Below are 18504 nucleotides of genomic sequence, written 5' to 3'. Positions count from 1 at the left end.
CAGAGTCCCAGGAGGAAATAGTGGGCCCCTTCCGGCAGGGTGGTGGCACGGGTGGCCGTGGCTGGGGGGGCTGCGGGGAGAGGGTGAGAGGGAGAGGCTGTCCAAGTGCACCTGTGGCTGGGGGGGAGGGGAGAACAGTATGTCGGGGTCCCCAAGGCCAGCCAGGTGCGATGATTCGCTGGGAAGACTCTTGGGGCCCAGTGCCCAATCCCGTTCATGGCAGTAAAGGCAGCCGAGGGAAGGGAAGATAGTGGGGGCCTGCCTCCAGCCTCCGGAGCTTCCCGTCGGAGGGACGAGCTCAGTTCCGGCAGCACCAGGCATCGCTGCATGCATGAAGGGTTGTCCCAGGAAGCCCAGCAGAGCCCCAGTGCCTGGGGTGTGACGGCAGTCATACTCTCCTGGGCACGCCCCAAATCCCAAAGCCTCCCCGAAGGAGAGCAGGCACTCGGCGGAAACCTCTTGCTTTGCACAAAGAGTCTGGACACAGGTAGGCTCTCGCATCAGTTGGGGAACCGGGAATAGGAATTGGACTGTGACCCAAAGTACCCGCCGCCCGCCACCGGCCAACTCTGCCAGCAGGACCGTTCCTAGGACGGCACCTTCGGGCCTGCCGAGAGAGTACTTCTGTGCACAGACCACCCCTGCAGTCTGCTGGCAAGAGCGCCAACACCAACCTGCCTCTCCTCTCTCCCCTGCTTTCCCGCCGGTGCCTCCCGCCAGCCAAACCTCATCAAGAAGCACGTGGTCTGGGAGACTGGCCTCCTGAGGCCTGGAACCCCACAGGCGGGGGTGGACGGTAGACCAAGAGGGACCAGCAAAATCCATCTGGCTGGGAACACAGCTGCCTTGCATGTGCCCGTCCTCCCCCGGTGTCTTTCCATTCCTGGAGCAGTGACTGCACCGGGCTCTCTTCCAGGCTCCGGTGACAGAGAACTGGGTCACAGGGACAAGTCCTGTCCAACTGGGACTTCAACTCTAATGAGGAGCAACTGCAGGGAAATGTAAACAGCTACACAGATAGTGAGATATTCCAGACAGTGAGAAAGGCCTGTGGGAAATAAAGCACGGCCAAGCAGCGAGGGCACTGGGGGCCAACAAGTGGAAAGGGTTTGTCACCTGGAGTGTGGCGGGACAGCCTGTTTGAGGAAGTGGCATAAATGATGAGAAGGAGCCAGACCTGCCAGGATTGGTGGCGGGGTTGGGGGTGCATAGGTATTTGGTGTGGTGCAGACAGCATGTGCAAAGGCCCTGTGGCAGGGATGAGTTTGGCTTGTTTATGAGATAAAGGGAGGACCAGCGCAGCCTGAGTAAGAGGGGTACAGGGACAGCAAGTCAGATGGGACAACTGGAGGACCAGAGGCTACAGAGGTATGCAGGAGTCTGGACCCAGTTCTAATTTCCGTGGCAGCCACAAGAGGTTTCCATCAGAGGGAGACAAGCCCTCATTTACATTGGGGTGCACGCTGACTGCTGCAGGAGGCTGGCTGCGGAGCCCTGGATGTTCCTCTTGATGAGTTAGAACATGAGAAATGATGGCTTCCAGTGAGCCCATGCCCCTAGTGTTTGGGTTCAAGTGTGAGCTCCAATAGATCATGACTTTTTCACCTATAGCATTTGAATTTTTTTTCCACACTTGCTGCCTAATGTTTCATGCTGGAGCAGAATGGCATTTAAATACTTCTGTGAGTCAGAGCTCTCTCTGAGCTCTTAATGACAACCTCCCTGCAACCCCATGCCATTTAGGAGCACCAAGTGGGGGCCGTCCTTTCCTCCGGTGCCACAGAAGCTGTCAGGTTGAACTCAGACTCTGTACACAGAGTACTGGGAACAGAAAGGGCCTCTTTTGGAGCTGACAAAAATGACCCATGGCAGTCTGTTATTGAAGCCATAATTCATGCTGTAACATCCAGGGAGGAGGGAAAGAAATTAAAAGCTTGTGGTTGGGATCAAATAATGCTGTGCAGAGAAAACGAATGGGGAAGGAACTGAGATATCGTCCCTCATCAGTCACATGTCCTCCCTGCTTTCAGAGAAGCTGCAGGAGAGAGATGGAGAATTAGTGGTGCCTCCCACCTGAGTTCAAAACCTGGTCCTGGGAGCTGTGGGCTGGGGTTATTAGAACATCCATCATCCTAAAGCACACGGAGTCTTGTTGCCATTTATTCCACGTTTAAGACAGAAGTGAAATTTTTAGGCAAAGGAATTATTATCCTGGACAATTTGGGTATCACTCATGTGTGTTAGGGTTCTCTGTTCAAAGAACACAGGAAATGGTTCAGAGTGGTGTGAGCAAACAAAGAGAATTTATTGGCCTGCATGACTGGCCAATTACCTTCAGGCACAGCTTGATCTAGGTGCTCAAATTATGTCCTCAGGATCCTGCTTCTCCCTCTGTGTCTCTTGATTCTATGTCCATTGTGTTGGCTCTGTTCTCAGTCAGATGACCTCCTCATGATGGCTCCAGCTCCAGCCTTGTGTCCTCAACTTTCCAAGTCCGGTGGACAAAAGAGGGAGACAGTCTTCCCATGCTTCTCTACCAGTCCAATGTCTCATTCTGCATGGATGCAGCTGGGGCTTGGGTCTCTCCCCACCAACCACTATATCCAGGGCATGGGATTGTGCTGATTGGCCAGGCCCGGGTCACGGTCCCCTTCCCAAGCCAGTCTCTCCCTGTGAGTGGGGAGGCAGGAGGAGGAAGGGATGCTGGGTGCTGACTGTCCACGCACATTCATCCAGGCAGGACTGGACCCACCGCGGAGTCCACAATCCAGGACAAGGGAGGGAAGGATTCCCCAAAATCCTGAGGAGGAAGTGGTCGATGCCAGCTGAGGCCAAACTTGCGTGCTACTCTGTGCGTGCTATCAGCAGACCCCTCTGTCTGCCCTTGCTTCCCATAGGTGAGAGCGGAACATGCCTGCCTCTGCCACGCACTCGCTGTAGTGATCAGAGAACGCGACTTGGCTGTGAAGGAGAAGCATCAGCTCCAAGCCAAGCTGGAGAACCTAGAACAGGTCCTCAAGGTAGGACACGGGCACCCCGGTTTCTTCAGGGCTGGAGCAGGACAAGGGGCTGCGGGACCACAGAGCAGAGAGGGCTTGAGGCTCTGATGCCATCGCCCAGATTTAGGGTCCTCGGGGCTGTCTGCACCATGAGGATGGTATCAAAACGATAAATACCAAAATCCAGTCGTTTCCAGAAGCCGTCCCGTGGAGCTGTTCATGCATTCCCATTTCTTAGGATGCTAAATGCAGCTGAGTGAGAGTTGGCAGGCGGCGCTTGGAGTGGGAACGGGTGTCCCACTGAGGACCTGGGGCGTCTGCGGGGGCTTCTCACACCTCGTGAATTTTAAACTGTTCCTCACCTTTGTTAGAGAAGAGCTAAGTCAGAAGGTTGCTTCATCGGGGTGCAGGGAGGCCCTTCCAGCATTTCCAAGGAGCTGGGCTCCCCACCGATATTTAATAGGGGGTGGGTTGACTGGCTGCTGATGGAATGGAGTCCGCTGGATGAATTCTCAGTGAGGAAACATTGTTTTACACGGGGGAGACTGAGTCGTCACCTCTGGTCCTGTAGTGTGGTACCAACAGTGAGTGCAGCAGCCACAGCCCTCCCTCATCAGGGACCGTCCTCCCCTTGCGGGAAACTGTGGGTTCTCAGAGGGACGCAGACTTGTGTCTGGTGGGCACTGGAGTGAGATGGGAATGCAGAGCAACCTCTTTGCTTTGGGGCGATGGAATGTTCTGGAATTTGTGTGATGATTACATACCCTTGTAAATCACTGAAACCCGGGCTCTGCCTGTGCCCCCTGCGATCTCCTCGAAGCAGGGCCCAGGCTGGACCTGAACGCCCTGCTGTCCACCGTTTGCTCTGGATTTAGAATAGCACGGACAGGGATGAGGTCTGACCACGCAGTCATGTGTTTCCGCAGCACACAGACGACCGTCTGAGCTCCCTGGAGGCGTGGAGTGTGGCCGTCCCACCCTGCTGTCCGAGCTCGGGACGACGTGGGTGTTGTGGTGCAGGGGTGGTGGGACCAGCCCGGTCAAGGGAGGCGGCCACATCGAAGCAAGTGTGGCTCTTCCTCAGTGGTTTTGACCAGGGAGGAAAGTGAGAGCAAGAAGAAATGGGAATTCAAATGGGCTTGTCCTTTTCACAGGGATGGTTCTATGGCCAAGAAAGTGAATGTCTGGCAGATTTGTGGAGCCTGACATGAGGGGCATGTTTTGCACATGGGCTGGGGAGTGCGGCACAGAGGAGGACAGGCCAGGGCAGGGGCTGGGGGGGCTCCCTGTGTCTCAGACAGAATCGCCCTCCAGCACGGTGACTGCATGATGCACACACGTCGCCACACGTCGCCTCCACCGGTACCGACTGAAAAACACCGTGATTTTCATGCTGCTGCTATCATTTTTGTCATGATAATAGAAAGGATATTCAGAATTAGCCTTTGTTGTTATCTGGGTGGCAAAGCTCATCAGTGGTGATGGCGGTGTGGGAGGGGAGGGGCCCAGGTGCAGGGGAGGCAAAGATGCTGACCTGCCAGCCTGTTCGGGGTCCAGCCCAGCCATCCGCTCATGGAACCACACCCACTGCTGGCTTTAACGGAATTGCAACAGAATGTATTTGTTTCCTTTCAAGATCTAAAAGCTTTTAGTAAAACACCTAAGACTGAATTGGGGGCTGTTTTCTAAGACAATCCAGCTAGAAAAATACTGAAACTGGCTAGAACCCCTGCCCCCTGCCCCCCACATAGTCCAAACCAATACTGTTTAACCCCATTGAAATCCCTCCTGACCTGCAGACGTTTAAAGGTAGTAACTGATGACTTCATTATGTGCCTTTGTGTTTTTGTCACCCTTCTTGGGGAGTCTGTGGTCAGACTCTGGATGCCGTGGCCCGCGTGGGATGAGGAAGGGCAGCCGGGGAAGGAGGACCCGCACGGGGCAGGCAGCGGGTGGCCGGGAGAGTTGACGCGGGCACTGCATCCGAGGTGCCCATGGGGCCTGAGTTTCCTGGCAACCCGGGTGTAAAGGGAGATCCAAGCAGTTACTTAACTCTGGCTCCCGGAGAGAGGGGAGCCGGTTTTTCACGAGAACACAGCAGCTGCACGCACTTGTCTTGGTGTGGGAAGCCCCTCTAACTTAGAAAGACTAGAACTTTCCATCAGAGACACAGAAGATCCATATCACAGCAACTTCTGAGGATGCCCTTTCTCTGGGCTACTCTGTGCCTCCAACCTTCGGGGGCTTTTCTCCGGGAAGAAGGGCCAATGGCTTTCTCAGCCCCTTCTTGCTCTGTTAGCAAGGAAAACAGGAAAACCGCCAAAGCTGGATTGCACTGCAAGAACCTAAGAAAACTTCTGCATGGTGGGAATTAGAGAACAGGAAAAGTAATGCTCAGACCCATTCCTTGTCTGTGGAATCTAAAATTACCAAGAGATGGCGGAACGCACAGAACACTGGGATCTGTACGCTGTGACATGGCACAGGCAGCCTCGTGCGTGCTGGCCACAGCCCTGGTGTCCGCATCGGGGACACAGGCGTACTCGAGTGTGTCTCAGCAACATCTACACTGACGAGACACACTGCTGTTCCCGAGTCCCCAGGTGGCTGGTTGTAGGAGAGTTTGGCCCTCTGTCCAGCCACAGGTGTTGGTTGAGCACTGACCTCCTGCTACCGGTCCAGGCCCAGTGAACAGTGCAGTTGGCAGCATGGCGCCCACAGAGAAAGTCAGCAAAGACGAAAACTGACGTGCCTGAGACAGAATGTTAGGGACCCTGAAAGGACACAGATGGGGAGAAGGAACAGGAAGGGCTGCAGTGTCTCTGTGGGGAGGGACTCTCCCAGACATGCCCACTGCATGGAGGGGGGCTTGTCAGTACTCGGAGGAGCAGTGCTCTAGGCAGTGGGGAGCACAGATGGCTCGGTACCTGAGGCAGGCAGTGTGCAAAGACCAGCAGGGCAGCCACCTGGCAGTGGGGGTGGGGTATCAGGTGGAAATGCCCTGGACTGGGGTTCGCTGGGGCAGAGCCTCACAGGACAAAGCAGAATGTGTTCTATGGGTCCTTACACACTGTATCTGTCAGGAATCATCACAGTACTGCTGCATAACAACCATCCCCATGCCCAGTAGCCCCCGCGTTGCTCAGGAATCTGTGGGCCAGCTTAGTGTAGCTTGTTGTCTTGGCTGGATGTGGCTGAGCACTTCCTCTGGGCCCGGCCAGGGGTCCCGGAGCCAGCTGGCTGTGGGCTGGCATCTGATGGCTTTGTCAGGGGGACTGGCTTTGTTCCTCATTGCTCTGTCCTCCGGCAGGCTGCAGGAGCAGTGGGGTCCTCCCTAGCTCCAACTCAGGCAGGGACTCAGAGTTGGGGCACATGGTGTGGTCAGCTTGCGGCCGGTGCTGCGGGAGTGTGGGCATGCTTCCTGTTTGTGAAGGTCACACCGGGGCACACCAAGACTGGCATGAGGAGCAGGGGGACCCACGAGGGGCCACACTCCGGACACAGGTGAGGGTGGCTTCCACGGGGGTTTCAGGGGAGAGCGAGAGGTGGGCGTTGCTTCCAGCGGGGAGTCAACACAGTGTGCTGAGGCCTGGATGTGGGGCGTGGAACCAGTGACCAGTGTGGTGACGAGGGTGACACCGAAGGCCAGGCTATGAGTTCCGCTGCGATTCAGAACATCGGCTCTGTGGGGTCAGGGGTCAGGATCACCTAGCTGGAGGTGGGGTGCACTGTGACCACGAGATGCTCTGTGCAGAAGGAGCCTCTGTCCTCGTTTTGGAGACCATCCCACTAATAATCATCAAGAAGGTGGCTCCGTTCCGTTACAGATGAGGCGTGAAGTGGAAGGGATTCATTCAGGGTCAAGGGTGATGGTCAGATGCAGTCACAACGTCTGGTCACTTGGCGGTCTGGCAGTCACAGCTGACTAAATTATATCACTGCGTAGCTGACGCCGTTGTCCGAGCCCCCGAGTGAAGGGGGGGGCAGAGGGGACACAACGCTCTGCAGACGCAGCACGCCCATTTTATGCAAATGAGGGGTGACCACAGCCGCACGCTGTGCAGCATGCATTTCAGGTCAGTCCCCACCGATAATGAGTCTACCGGTCACAGTCATTCATTGGCTTTTGTTTCCAAATATCACCGAGAATTCAGTCTAGCTCAGGATGCTGTGCGGCTTGCCTCCGATGGTCTGTAACACGTTATGTAAATCACGAGTCCACCGGCACACGGTTCCTGCGGAGGTCTTCCCGCCATATCAGGGGACTGGGCGCCTGAGCAGCCAGAAGAGTGGGGCCTGAAGGCTGATTGGAGGACGCGGGTTTCCGGCACCTTGGACCCTTCCAGAGCTGCTGCCTTGGCCTGGAGAGAGACCAGCAAAGCCCACATCTAAGGGAACCCTGTATATCCAGTGTATTTAATGAGCACCTAACATGTGTCAGACTCTCCAGGCACTGGACCAAAGTGACCTAAGTCCACAGCCTTATTCGCACCAAGTTAGCAAATTACCACATGTGTCAGGTGGTGACAAGTGTAAGGGGAAAAGATGCAGGTTCTTCTCTGTGTGCAGTGCTCAGGGATGGCCTCGCAGATGGTGGGACATCTGGGCGGGGACCTGGGTGCAGGGAAGGAGAGAGTGTGCAGAGCAGGCACAAAGGCTGAGACAGGGGTGGGTGCCTGGCATGTCTGAGGAACATGAGGGGCCAGAGCTACAGAAACAGGAAGCAGATGAAGTCAGGAGGACAGAGACCAGGAAGGGTCAGGCTTGCAGGCTGAGCCCGGCTGGACACCTTCCAGCACTTCCCATGGCTATGCTCCCTCCAGCCCAGGGCCTTTGCACTTGCTGTGCCTCGTGTCTGATTGCTTTTGTCCCAGTCACCCTCCAGGAGACAGTGCATGCCATGGGGCAGGTTCCATATCTTCTCTGCATGTCCATATATGCCCAGTGCTCACACAAGCATAGAGAAACCATGTAGTAAACACGGTTGAATGATGGGCATAGGATACTCCTCTAAGTCTGCCTGTGGAACTAGTCACTTCCTAGCAACCTGCTCACTACAGCTGCTCAGCTTTACAGAGGCCTTCCAGTATGCCCTACCCGAGTCATCCCCCAGACGCCGTTCGCCGCACTGCGGCCACAGCCACGTTGGTAAAAGAACACAAAATTGCTGCTTACCCCTAGCAATCACTGCTTATTGCAGAGATTAAAATCTGAATTCTTACCACAGGACCCCATATCGTCCCCCACCCTGACCCCATTCACCCTGTGCCCGGCCATGCTGGCCTTCTCTTTCTGGAACATACACCTGTTTCCACCCCAGGGCCTTTGCACTTACAGTTTGGAATGCTGTTTGTCTCTGTCTTGGTCTTGTGTCACTTCCTTTGTACTACATCTCCTGACCCTCTCATCTAGAGGAGCCACCGTCCTGCCCGTCCCCACCACTGTGCCCAATTCCATTCTCTTCAAATACACCCATCCTGTTTGTTTTGTTCACTCATGTGTTGTTTTCCCTACCGAAGGTAACCTCCCGAAGACAGAATGTTCTGGCGTCTAGGACAAAATCTGGCATATAGTGGGCACTCGGCACATATCCGCCAATGCAGTAGGTTAGTAATCGAGTGAATGAAGGGCAAGCCAGCAGGAGGTCTGCCGTTGCCGACGCACTCTGTGTCACGGGGAGCACCGTGCAGGTGGGGGCCTGCAGTCAAGGATACTTGTCGGGGAGGGTCGCCTGTCTGGGGCGTGTAGGTGCTCTGCAAATACGCAAGGGACCATCTCCGTCTGGCACAGACAGATGGAGTGTCTCCACGAGGAGAAAGTGCTGGTGCACTCACGGTTCCCGCCATGTGCGTGGCCCGGCTGTGGTGCCCAGCGGTCCTGGCGCAGGTATCTGACCTGGAGCTAGCTGGACAGTCTTGTCCTCCAGCATCTCAGACTCAAAGATTGTGCAAGGAGGCCTGAGTGCTTTCCACATGGACCGCCTGCTGCCCAGGACTTGTTCTGCCAGGCACAGCTTGCTCTTTCTTCTCTGCCTTCTTGCTCGGGGCCCAGAACGCAGGGTTGTTTGTTAGATGGAACAGTGTCCGTCTGTAGTTGAGAACTGGACAAGAGGGCCGGCAGGGGAGAGTGGCCCACCCCAAAGAGCTCAGCCTGGGCATGGCTGATGGAGCCACGAAGCAGACAGGGCCCAGCAGGTGTGGTCACATCCCTCGTGGCCTGGGGGCAGCTTCTGGGAATGGGGCCACAGCCTAGGAGGGAAGCTGCTGGATGGCCGTGGTGGGGTGAGCAGTGTCCCCCCACATTCGTGTCCGCTCAGAGCCTGTGAGTGTGATGGTTCCTGGAAGGAGGGCCCTGCAGATGGGATGGAGTGAGGCCCGCACCTGGTCGCCTCTAGTCTCTAGCCCGCACCAGTCTCTAGCAAGACTGCGGAGTGGGGCTGGGTGTGGCACGGCTTGGTCAGGAACATGCTGTTATTTGAGTTTCCCGAGTGCTCTTCGTCCGACATGAGCGAGGCCAGCGGCAGGTTACAAGGGAGGCTGTGTCAGTCTGGAGGTCGGACCCAGGTACACAGAAACGTTCTCAATTAAACTTAGTGCATTATATTTTCTGATTTAAACTAAAAGGGGGAAAAACGTTCAGGTCTAGGTTCTGTTCTCATCGTCAACAGATTAGTCCTTTTAAATGTAGATAATCTAAGGCTTATTTTCTGTTAATGAATCACTGCTTATTTGGGATTAGTAAGTGACTCTCACAGTAACAATTAATCTTCCTTTATTGGCAGCTCCTTCCCCACGCCCTCCTTTTCCTGGTACCTGCTCGGGGAGATTCAGCCCTGAGCCCACGAGCCCAGCCCGCCTGCAACCATCCTCCGCTGTAATTAATGTTTGTGGCTGGTTTTCTATGTTCTGATACTCAGGCTCCAATAACACCCTCCAGGGGTTTCTGCAACATGAGAATAAAGGGGAGGGCTCCGTCTCCGGCAAAACCTTTGATGGGGCTGATCCAAGCGACGAGAGCGTGATCTCCGTGTTCAGATACCAGCCAGAAACAGGAAAGCGGCTGCTCTGAAGGCTTCCCTGGCTGTCTTCAGCTCTGCAGGGAGAGGCTTTGCAAGAGGCTGAGCACCCATAGTCATTGGTGGGCGCAGTGGGACACACGCATGTGTCCTGTTCTGCATTAGTCAGGAGGTGGAACTGGGTCCCCTTCTGAGACTCAGCCCCTCAGCCCCTGAGCCGGGCGGTTGGCAACTGTCTCCCTGGGGCAGGGCTGTGGAGTCCCTGTTCTCTGCCAGGTGCTGAGCCAGCCTGTCAGAAACCCGACCTGCCTGGCGGGTTAGGTATTCAGCATCACGGTCGTCAGGAAAATGAAAATCAAAACAGCGGTGGGATGTGGAGCCCCTCCATCAGGTTAAGAAACACCCAGGAGGGTGGGCATGGAGAGGGGAGCAGGTGCCCGTGCACGCTGCACCCAGACGGCCTGGCTGGGTCCCAGCCCTGCATGTTCCCATGTGGCGCCTGCACACGCTCCTGCGGGGCCTCCCTTCCAGTAGTCCACGCAGACCCATGAAGCCCCAGGATGTGCCCTGCTCATCGCACATGGCGTTCTCCTTGACGGCAGACATGGCCGCAGGTAGACTTTAGATCACCCCGCGATCGTTGACAGAAGAGTCGGGGTCACACCTAGGGGCCAAAATGTGTACCTGAGGGAGGGCTTCAGCCTGTCGTTCTGGGGGTGCATGGTTCTGCAGGGGACTGCATCCACTGCTCCGGATCTACCCCTTTCCTGCACCTCTTACGACCCCCTCCTGTGCACCCCTGCACCACAGATACCCACCCAAAGTCGCCTCCTGGCTCACTGAGCTCTCCCCAAAACTATCCTCCACTGACCCCTTGTCATCACAGGGGTCTCAGCCAAATGTCATCTCCCTCGCCAGCTCGAGTAGAGTCTCTACTACATCCTTCTCCCGTTGTACGCCCCCCTGCCTCGCCACCATCCTTTATCAATCCCTGAAACTCTCATTCACTTGCTGGATAGCTGGCTTACTTCCTGCATTCCTGCCTCCCCACCCCCGAAGAATGTAAGCTTCACGAGAGCAAAAATAATCCTTTTTCTTGTTCATTATTCTATTGCAAGCATCCAAGCATCTGGCACAGAATAAGTGTTCCATAATGATGTTTGGATACATGAAAGCACGTGTCCAGGAAGCAGACAGTGCTTCAGCCCAAGCCCACAGTCCCTGAAATAAGAAACCGAGTCTGTTGCTTTCCCATTTCCCTACCCACCCAGCTGTTGTATCCAGAGACATGCCATCCTTTTCCCTCTCGTTGTGGCCATCACGTTCATGTCCCCAGTCACACCAGCCTTCCTTCACCCTGGCACCTGCCTTGATCCTTACTACCACAGGACCTTTGCACACACGATCCCCTCTGCATAGAATCCCCTGTCCATCCCGCTTCGAAGCAACTCCTACTCATCCCCCAAACCTCCCATAGGTCACCTCCCCAGGGCTCATCTGTTTGTAAGTCAAGACTCTCATCACTGAGAGGATCTTCATGGTTTTCAGTGTATATAGATGTAATCATATCCATAACTACTATACAAAGAGGGAAAGTAAAGATACCAAGCTATGCTCATGTTTCTACATTCCACTTGGAGAGGAAAATTACAATTCTGAGTAGATTATTTAAATGTGTATACTGAGATCCCTGGGGGCAACCACTAAAAATTAGATAAAAATTTATAGCCCAACACTCAGTAGATACATGAAAAGGAAATGCTAAAAACCACTCAGGCAATCCAGAATAGGCAGGGAAGGAGAGCTAGAACAATGAAAAGGAAGAAAACATGGAAAACAGATAATAAGATGGCACACTGGGAGCTCACCAAGAATTTCATTAAACATGACTCTGGGCAGGTCACCTTGAATCTAATGTTTCATCTGGTCCTTGCAACAACCTTGGGAAGGCAGGCTTCTTCCTCTGTTTGACAGATTAGCATGCTGGGGCTCAGGAAGGGCAGGACTGTCCTGTGAGCTGACTGTACTGTCCACCCTGCTGCCGACGCGGCCCACCCACTCCAGAAGGGTTCTGACTGACCGCACCAACTGAGTGTCCCTGTCCCTGCATCTCCGCCTCCACTAGAGGGCCCATCCACTAAGGGCAAATGGGGAGTCAGGGAAGCTCCCAGTTTTGTCAAAGGGGCTCCCCGCTAAGACACTCTGGCAGAGTTATGTTTCCCCTACCAGAATGCACACGGCTCTGTTTGCATGCTAATTCCCGTTATGAATGAATCTGGCTTGCATAGATGGAACAGGAAGTCACAGGACACAGAAGACAAACAAACAGCTTGTGTCTGAAGACGTGAGCTCAGTCAGTGCTGGGGTTCCTTCCACCAGATGTTTCGTGGAGGGAAATCGTGCGCAGAGAGGCCTTGCTGTTACCACAGTGCATACAAGAGCCCACGCATAAGGCATCAAATGTGTCTCGGGTAAATCCTATTAAGGGAGATTATTTTCTCCTTCATTTCTTTGCTCACACAGGGCAGGATCCGAAGTGGAAGACACAGACCCCTTTGATCTAACATCGCGGAGACAGTCCAGTTTGCTCCCTGTGTGTGCCCTCTGTCTAGTGTCCGAGCATTCCGCGGCAGTGGCATCTTGAGGCCACCAGAATACCGGTGCTGATGTCAACAGCCGGCTATAAATGTCGCCGCTTTAAAAATAACTCCTGCCGCGTGCTGAGAGTTTCAGACAAGCATCTCTTGCCACGGTGCATAAACCTCAGTACTTCTTGGACGTGAAACATTCCTGTGGAATGGGGCACATGCCCTTGGAACTGGGAAGCTATATATAAAGGGAAGCGAAGCCGACTATTAGGAATTTGGTGGGGTTTTGTGTTTTGTGAAAGCCAGGGGTTTTCGGTCTCTCTGTGAGAACACGTGGGTCCTAGCGCTCCATGGGACAGCCGGAATCAGGACGACTACAGGAAATCCTAGGAACCATGATGTGAACTACCTCCCAGGAGAAATGCAGGCTGCTCTCTGTTGCCCTGGCCACACGACCCGCACCTTGCCTTGTGGCCAAGGACGGAGCATGTCTCACAGCCCGAGGGCTTCGAAGACCCTGCATGAAAAGGTCTCACACTGATCCTGTCCTGGGAGGCCTGTGGCATGTCAGCACATGTCACACGCATGGGAAGGATCCCTGGGGAAACATCCCACCGAGCAGGGAGATGACAGAGTGAAGAGATGTGCGCCCAGGTCAGGGAGCTGGGTTCCCTGAGTTCAAGTCCTTGCTTCATCATTTCCTCGCTGGGCAACCTTGGGCAGGTTACTTAACCTCTCTGGGCCTCAGTTTCCTTCTCTATAAACAGGAGTCAATATATTGCCTGCCCCCGAGGTTGTTGCAGAGATTCAGTGGGTTGTGTGTATGAAGTACTTAGCATAACACTCCTTCCAGAACTTGTGCTTAGGTGACTGGGAGGCTGCTGATGTGTGGGGCTGGGAAGACCATGCCAGCAACCTGCTTACAGAGAGACAAGAAGGACATGGGGTATGATCTATACTAAGCACTGAGGGGGGCTGAGTTGCTGCAGCCCCACATGTGGGATTGGGAACTCCTGTGGTGGAATGTGGTTTCCCACATCACTCCCCTTCCTTCTACCTGATCCCTGAGCTCATCTCCTGGCTCCTTCCTGGGGTGGAAGTTCCCTGTCCTCTGAACTGGCCATCTGCCTGGAGTTCCAGGGACACCCCCTTGCTGGTTCTGTTGCTGGATACCTGGGTCTCCAGCTCCATACACAATGGGTACCCAGTGGCTAAGGTAATATCCTGCCAATGACTTTGAGCTTAGGACTTCTTCACCTGATAGGTGGAGAGACATGGCAGCTGGTTATCTACCAGGCCTGCTGACACCCACTGATGTGATGACTCTCGTGGTAAACCGAACATCCTGTCCCCACCCCGCCCCTGCCTCCCTGACCTCCAGTTTAAACTCTTTCTGCTGCTGAGAAGGTGTCAGTTACTTTTGGGCAGCTCCTTTGGCTTTCTGGCTGTTTCTTACCCCAAACAAGGAATTGAAACAGCCCCAAAGCTGTCATGATCCACCAGCTGTCTCTTTATTTTGAGAAGCAAGAATAAAAAGTCATGAAATTTTAGTGCATAATATGAGACATTATGGAATTACATTTTGTGGCAGCCATAAATGCTGTTGAAAAATATTTTAGTTTAGACAATTTGGGATAAAGTTCATAGAAACCTATATCAAATAGTTTGAAGAAAAAAAAGAAGGAAGTCATCATGGTTGACAAATTGGGGTGTATGAGAGGTTGGACTTGAGGCATGGCTGAATCAAGGTGCTCAGATGATGCCATCAGGAACAGTCTCTCTTCAGGGCACCTGGGTGGCTTGTTTGGTAAAATGTCCAACTCAATCTCAGCTAAGGTCTTGATCTGCCGTCCACAATTCTGTCCGAGTCTGGAGGACTGTGATTTGGGGGCTGATTGTAAGTCCTGACCTGAGTCTGAAACCCTGAGAACCAGGAACACAAGCTTCTGAGGGCAGGAGAGGATGGATGTGTCTCAGTTTAGGCAGAGTGAATAGGCCCTTTAGCCACCGTTTTGTCCTTCGGGTTCTCAATGGAGTGGATGAAACCCACCCATGTAGGGGAAGGTGTCTCCTTTCCTCTCCTACCCATGCAGATGCCATTGTCTTTTGGAAATGCCTCCCAGATGTACCCAGAAATAATGCTTCCCCAGCTTCCTGGACGTCCCTACCCAGTTGGGCAGACACGTAAAGCCATGGGGGTGACTTCTGCCCTGGAGAGTGCCTCGCGGCTCTGCTGGGGGGACCTGGTGGGGCCAGGAAGACCACCTGTGTATGTAGTTATGGCCCAGGGCAGAGGGGTTGGTAGCTGGCCTGGCGGAGGCTGATGTGGAAGATGGCGGGGCACATGGAAGCATTTTGCAAACTCTGGACATTGAGCAGGAAGGGGCAGCGGTACTGAGGTGAAACTACGTGAATGATGGTGTCATTGCTGAGATGGGCAGACTGGGGAGGAAGTGGTTTGGGAGAGAAAGTCCAGAACTCCATTTTGGACAGGCTAAATTTAAGATTCCTCCTGTCCCTTCACGTGGAGAGGTTGAGTGGGCAGTTGGCTACAAGCGAAGAGACGAGGGTTTCATTCCTGAGCGCTAGTTTATAAATGGCAGCTACAGTCGCGATGTGGGATATCCGCCTGGGAAGGAGTACAAGCAGAGCAGCAGCCACCCCCAGTCTAGAGGCCCTGTAGGAGGCAGGGAGCTGTGGGGGAAGGACGGGAGCTGGGCCGGTGTCGGGCTCCTGGGCAGGAGCATGTACCTGTCAAGGGATGGGTCCCCGGAGCAAGGGGTGGCCGTGGGCTGGATGGCCCCTTGCTCCTCGGTCCTCCTGGGAGGTGTCAGGCAGGGGGTGTCAGCCGATTGATGGGGAAGCCAGACAGCAGAGTGGGAAGCGAGGGTGTGGATGTGGCCAGTGGAGACGCCTCTGGAGCGGGGTCGCTGAGCAGGGCAGTAGGTGCAGGGGAAGCTGCTGGGATGGAGAGGGTGATGGGACCCGAGTGATCAGAGCTCCTGTGTATCTGGCCTCCCTGCTGGGGCACCACAGCCGCAACCATCTCTTCCCACAAGGGGCATGTATTTGTACACACGTGGGCATTCTGGCAACCACTCCACAGTGACCCTGAAATTTCGAAGCCAGTGCTTCCCATCCGTCTGACCCGTCAGGAATCCACGGAGAGCCCACTGCCCAGTGATGTCCCCGCAGCCGCGAAGCCTGTGGCGGCGCGCTTGGACCGCCTCCGAGTTCCATCCGTGTTGCTAATGAATCCTTGTAAGGAAAATGGTTTCCTCCTTCCACTAATAACTTCCTTCCCGAAGCTAAATGAAGAGTACCCGGGCTGCATTCGGCAGTGCCCGCTTCCAAAATAAACAGAAGCCCAGGAATTAGCCGGAACAATAGTGTAATTAGGCAGCTGCATAATTGTTTGTGGAAACCAGGCTGGCGCCCGGAGCCCGACACCGCGGATCGGCCCGCAGCGGAGTTTCACGGTGGAGGAGGCGCTTGGTAGGGGGCCTCAGGCCAGGAAGGGTCAGCGAGCAGGCGGACCCTGGCTTGGCTGATGGCCGCCCGGGGAGAGGTTTCTGTGCTGTGTGGCCTCTAGCAAGTGGTTCGGCTGCTCCTGGGCCCTTGCCCACGGCCAGCGGTGACCGCAGCATCCAGTTGCCGGCGTCAGACGAGGTGGTGCGCGCATTGGTGGGGGCCCTGTAGGGAGTGCAGCCTCTTCTTCACCATGGTCTTACCAGTGCCGCTGGTGGTCCTGAAGGAAGCCGCTCTGCTAGCTCTGCAGGCTCCTCCTCCTGCGCAGGCTCCTCCTCCCCCACCCAAGCTCCTCCCCATGAGAGCTCCTCCCCCTCCCACAAGGCTCCTCCCCTACACAGGCTCCTTCTCCCCAGTCCAAGCTCCTCCTTCCACACAGACTCCTCCCCTGCACAGATTCCTCCTCCCCCACAGGCTCCTCCCCCGTGCAAACTTCTCTCCCACAGGATCCTCCTCCCCCACAGGATCCTCCTCCCACAAGGCTTCTCCCCTGCGCAGGCTCCTCCTCCCCAGTGCAAGCTCCTCCTCCTCTGTGCAGGCGCCTCCTCCCTGGTGCAGGCTCCTCCTTCCCCGCATAGGCTCCTCCCCTGTACAGGCTCCTCCTCCCCCACAGGCTCCTCTCCTACAGGCTCTTCCTCCTCCCGTGCAGGCTCCTTCCCTGCGCAGGCTCCTCCCACCACTGGTTCCCCCACCTGCAGGCTCCTCCTCCCTCAAGGAGGCTTGTCTCCCGCAGGCTCCTCCTCCTCCGCGCACGCGCTGAAGCAGCCTGAGGGCGCTGTGACGTGACAGGCATGGGGCTCCTTCAGCTCAGAGTGAAAGGGGACACCAATCTTCCTAGATGCGAGATACCACCCCGCATCGTGAGACATTCAGAACACCTGCGCAGAGCAGGTGTCTATTCATAATTAGCAATCACCAACGGTTACGTAGTGTGCTGTTAATTAACAATTTATAAATGGCTAGTGATGCTAATGAATAATTGATCGCGGGGAGAAGGTGAAGCCCCGAGAGAGGTTGTCACCGGCCCAGGTTCAGCGCTGGGATTTGAACCTGTGCGGTGTGGCTCTTAAATGTCGCGCTGGGCCCTGTATTGTCCCGAAACGCCAGAGGCGCGTCTCCACTATCCATCCGCGGTATCTGTGCGGTCTCCGCCAGCACCTGCAGGGAATGGTTGCGAAGGTCCGCAGCGGGGCGCCAGAAGATGGCACCGAAGCCTGAGGTTCGGAGGCTCCCTCTAGCCTGACTCGAATATGGGGCGGCCCTTCACCAGCTGTGTGATGAGCCAGGAGAACCTCCCTGTGCCTCAGTTTCCCCCATTAGTGTGCCTGCCTCCTAGATGAATGAGAGGGTGGTGGGACGTAAATCGTCCTAAAGGGCTTGGAGCACTCCCCGCTAGGTAGCCCAGGATCCGTAACCTGTGGCCTTAGCTTGCACGAGGCTGAGGGAATAGGCAGGAGCGAGGGCTCGCCTTTGCATGATGACCTTTGGTTCTGCTTAATGCTCAGGGCATGGAAATGACCAGGCAGTTCGAGGTGGAAGGCGTGTTGGCACCGGTTCCCCAAGGGGTGGGTCCTGACTTCAGGGAAAGCCAGAGTAGCCCTCGGGCCCCCTTCGCAGGTCTTCTGGCTCCTGCGCTGACCCTGCCCTGTCCCCCGCAGCACATGCGAGAGGCTGCAGAACGGCGGCAGCAGCTGGAACTGGAGCATGAGCAGGCGCTGGCTGTCCTCCACGCCAAACAGCAGGAGATCGACCTTCTGCAGAAGGTGAGCCGTGGGTGTGCTTGGGGCAGGGGTGTGGAGGGCAAGGGGGGCGGGAGTTGTGCACCTGCGTCTCCCCATTTTCCCCGAGTCTGTGCTACCTAGTGCTACCCAGCTCCCCTGAGCCACCGTGTCCCAAGCTCCACTGCGAACACCGGACGCTCCCCTGTGCGATGCCGGCGGGCTCGTGTGGAAAGTATGCTCTGGGGGCCACTGCCCGCTGTGAGTGGCTTCAGCCCTACCAGCGTCGTTTACAATTAAGCACACATGTGTGTCTTATTCTGCAATCTTCCCTTCCAGAAAAGATGCCCAGAAGCACCACAGGAACTGGTTTGACACGACTTGAGTTTTGTTTTCTTTGTTCTTTGGGTTTTTTTGTTTGTTTGTTTGTTTGTTTGTTTTCAGTACTGGTGGAAGGAGGGAGAGGAACGGGGTTGAATTGGACGCCCGCCGAGGCTGGGGGTATAAACTGTGGTCATTCAAAAGAATAATTATGGTTTTGTATCTGCTGAACTGGGGAGATTTCCATGATGTGCTGTTAAGCGAACAAATCAAGTCTCGGGGCAATATTTTCAGCATGAGAGAGAGGGAAGGAACACAAAGAAGAAAGAGAAGCA

At 55.2% G+C, this 18504-nt stretch overlaps 1 protein-coding gene across 6 annotated transcripts in view; it reads left to right on the top strand.

Moving 5' to 3' along the window:
- The window catches only part of RIMBP2 (RIMS binding protein 2), a 93790-nt gene that overhangs the window by 9474 nt on the left and 65812 nt on the right, over positions 1 to 18504 (top strand). For all 6 annotated transcript variants that reach the window (XM_044243543.1, XM_044243548.1, XM_044243547.1 and 3 more), the window contains exons 3-4: positions 2898 to 3020; positions 17789 to 17893. In XM_044243543.1, coding sequence (XP_044099478.1) covers positions 2898 to 3020; positions 17789 to 17893 — 228 coding nt within the window. The remainder of the gene's footprint in view (positions 1 to 2897; positions 3021 to 17788; positions 17894 to 18504) is intronic.

This window comes from Neovison vison, chromosome 3 (assembly GCF_020171115.1).
Source record: "Neovison vison isolate M4711 chromosome 3, ASM_NN_V1, whole genome shotgun sequence".
In the NCBI taxonomy this organism is placed as follows: domain Eukaryota; kingdom Metazoa; phylum Chordata; class Mammalia; order Carnivora; family Mustelidae; genus Neogale; species Neogale vison.
Note: the sequence above shows the minus strand (reverse complement) of the source record. Positions and strands in the feature narration are given on the sequence as shown.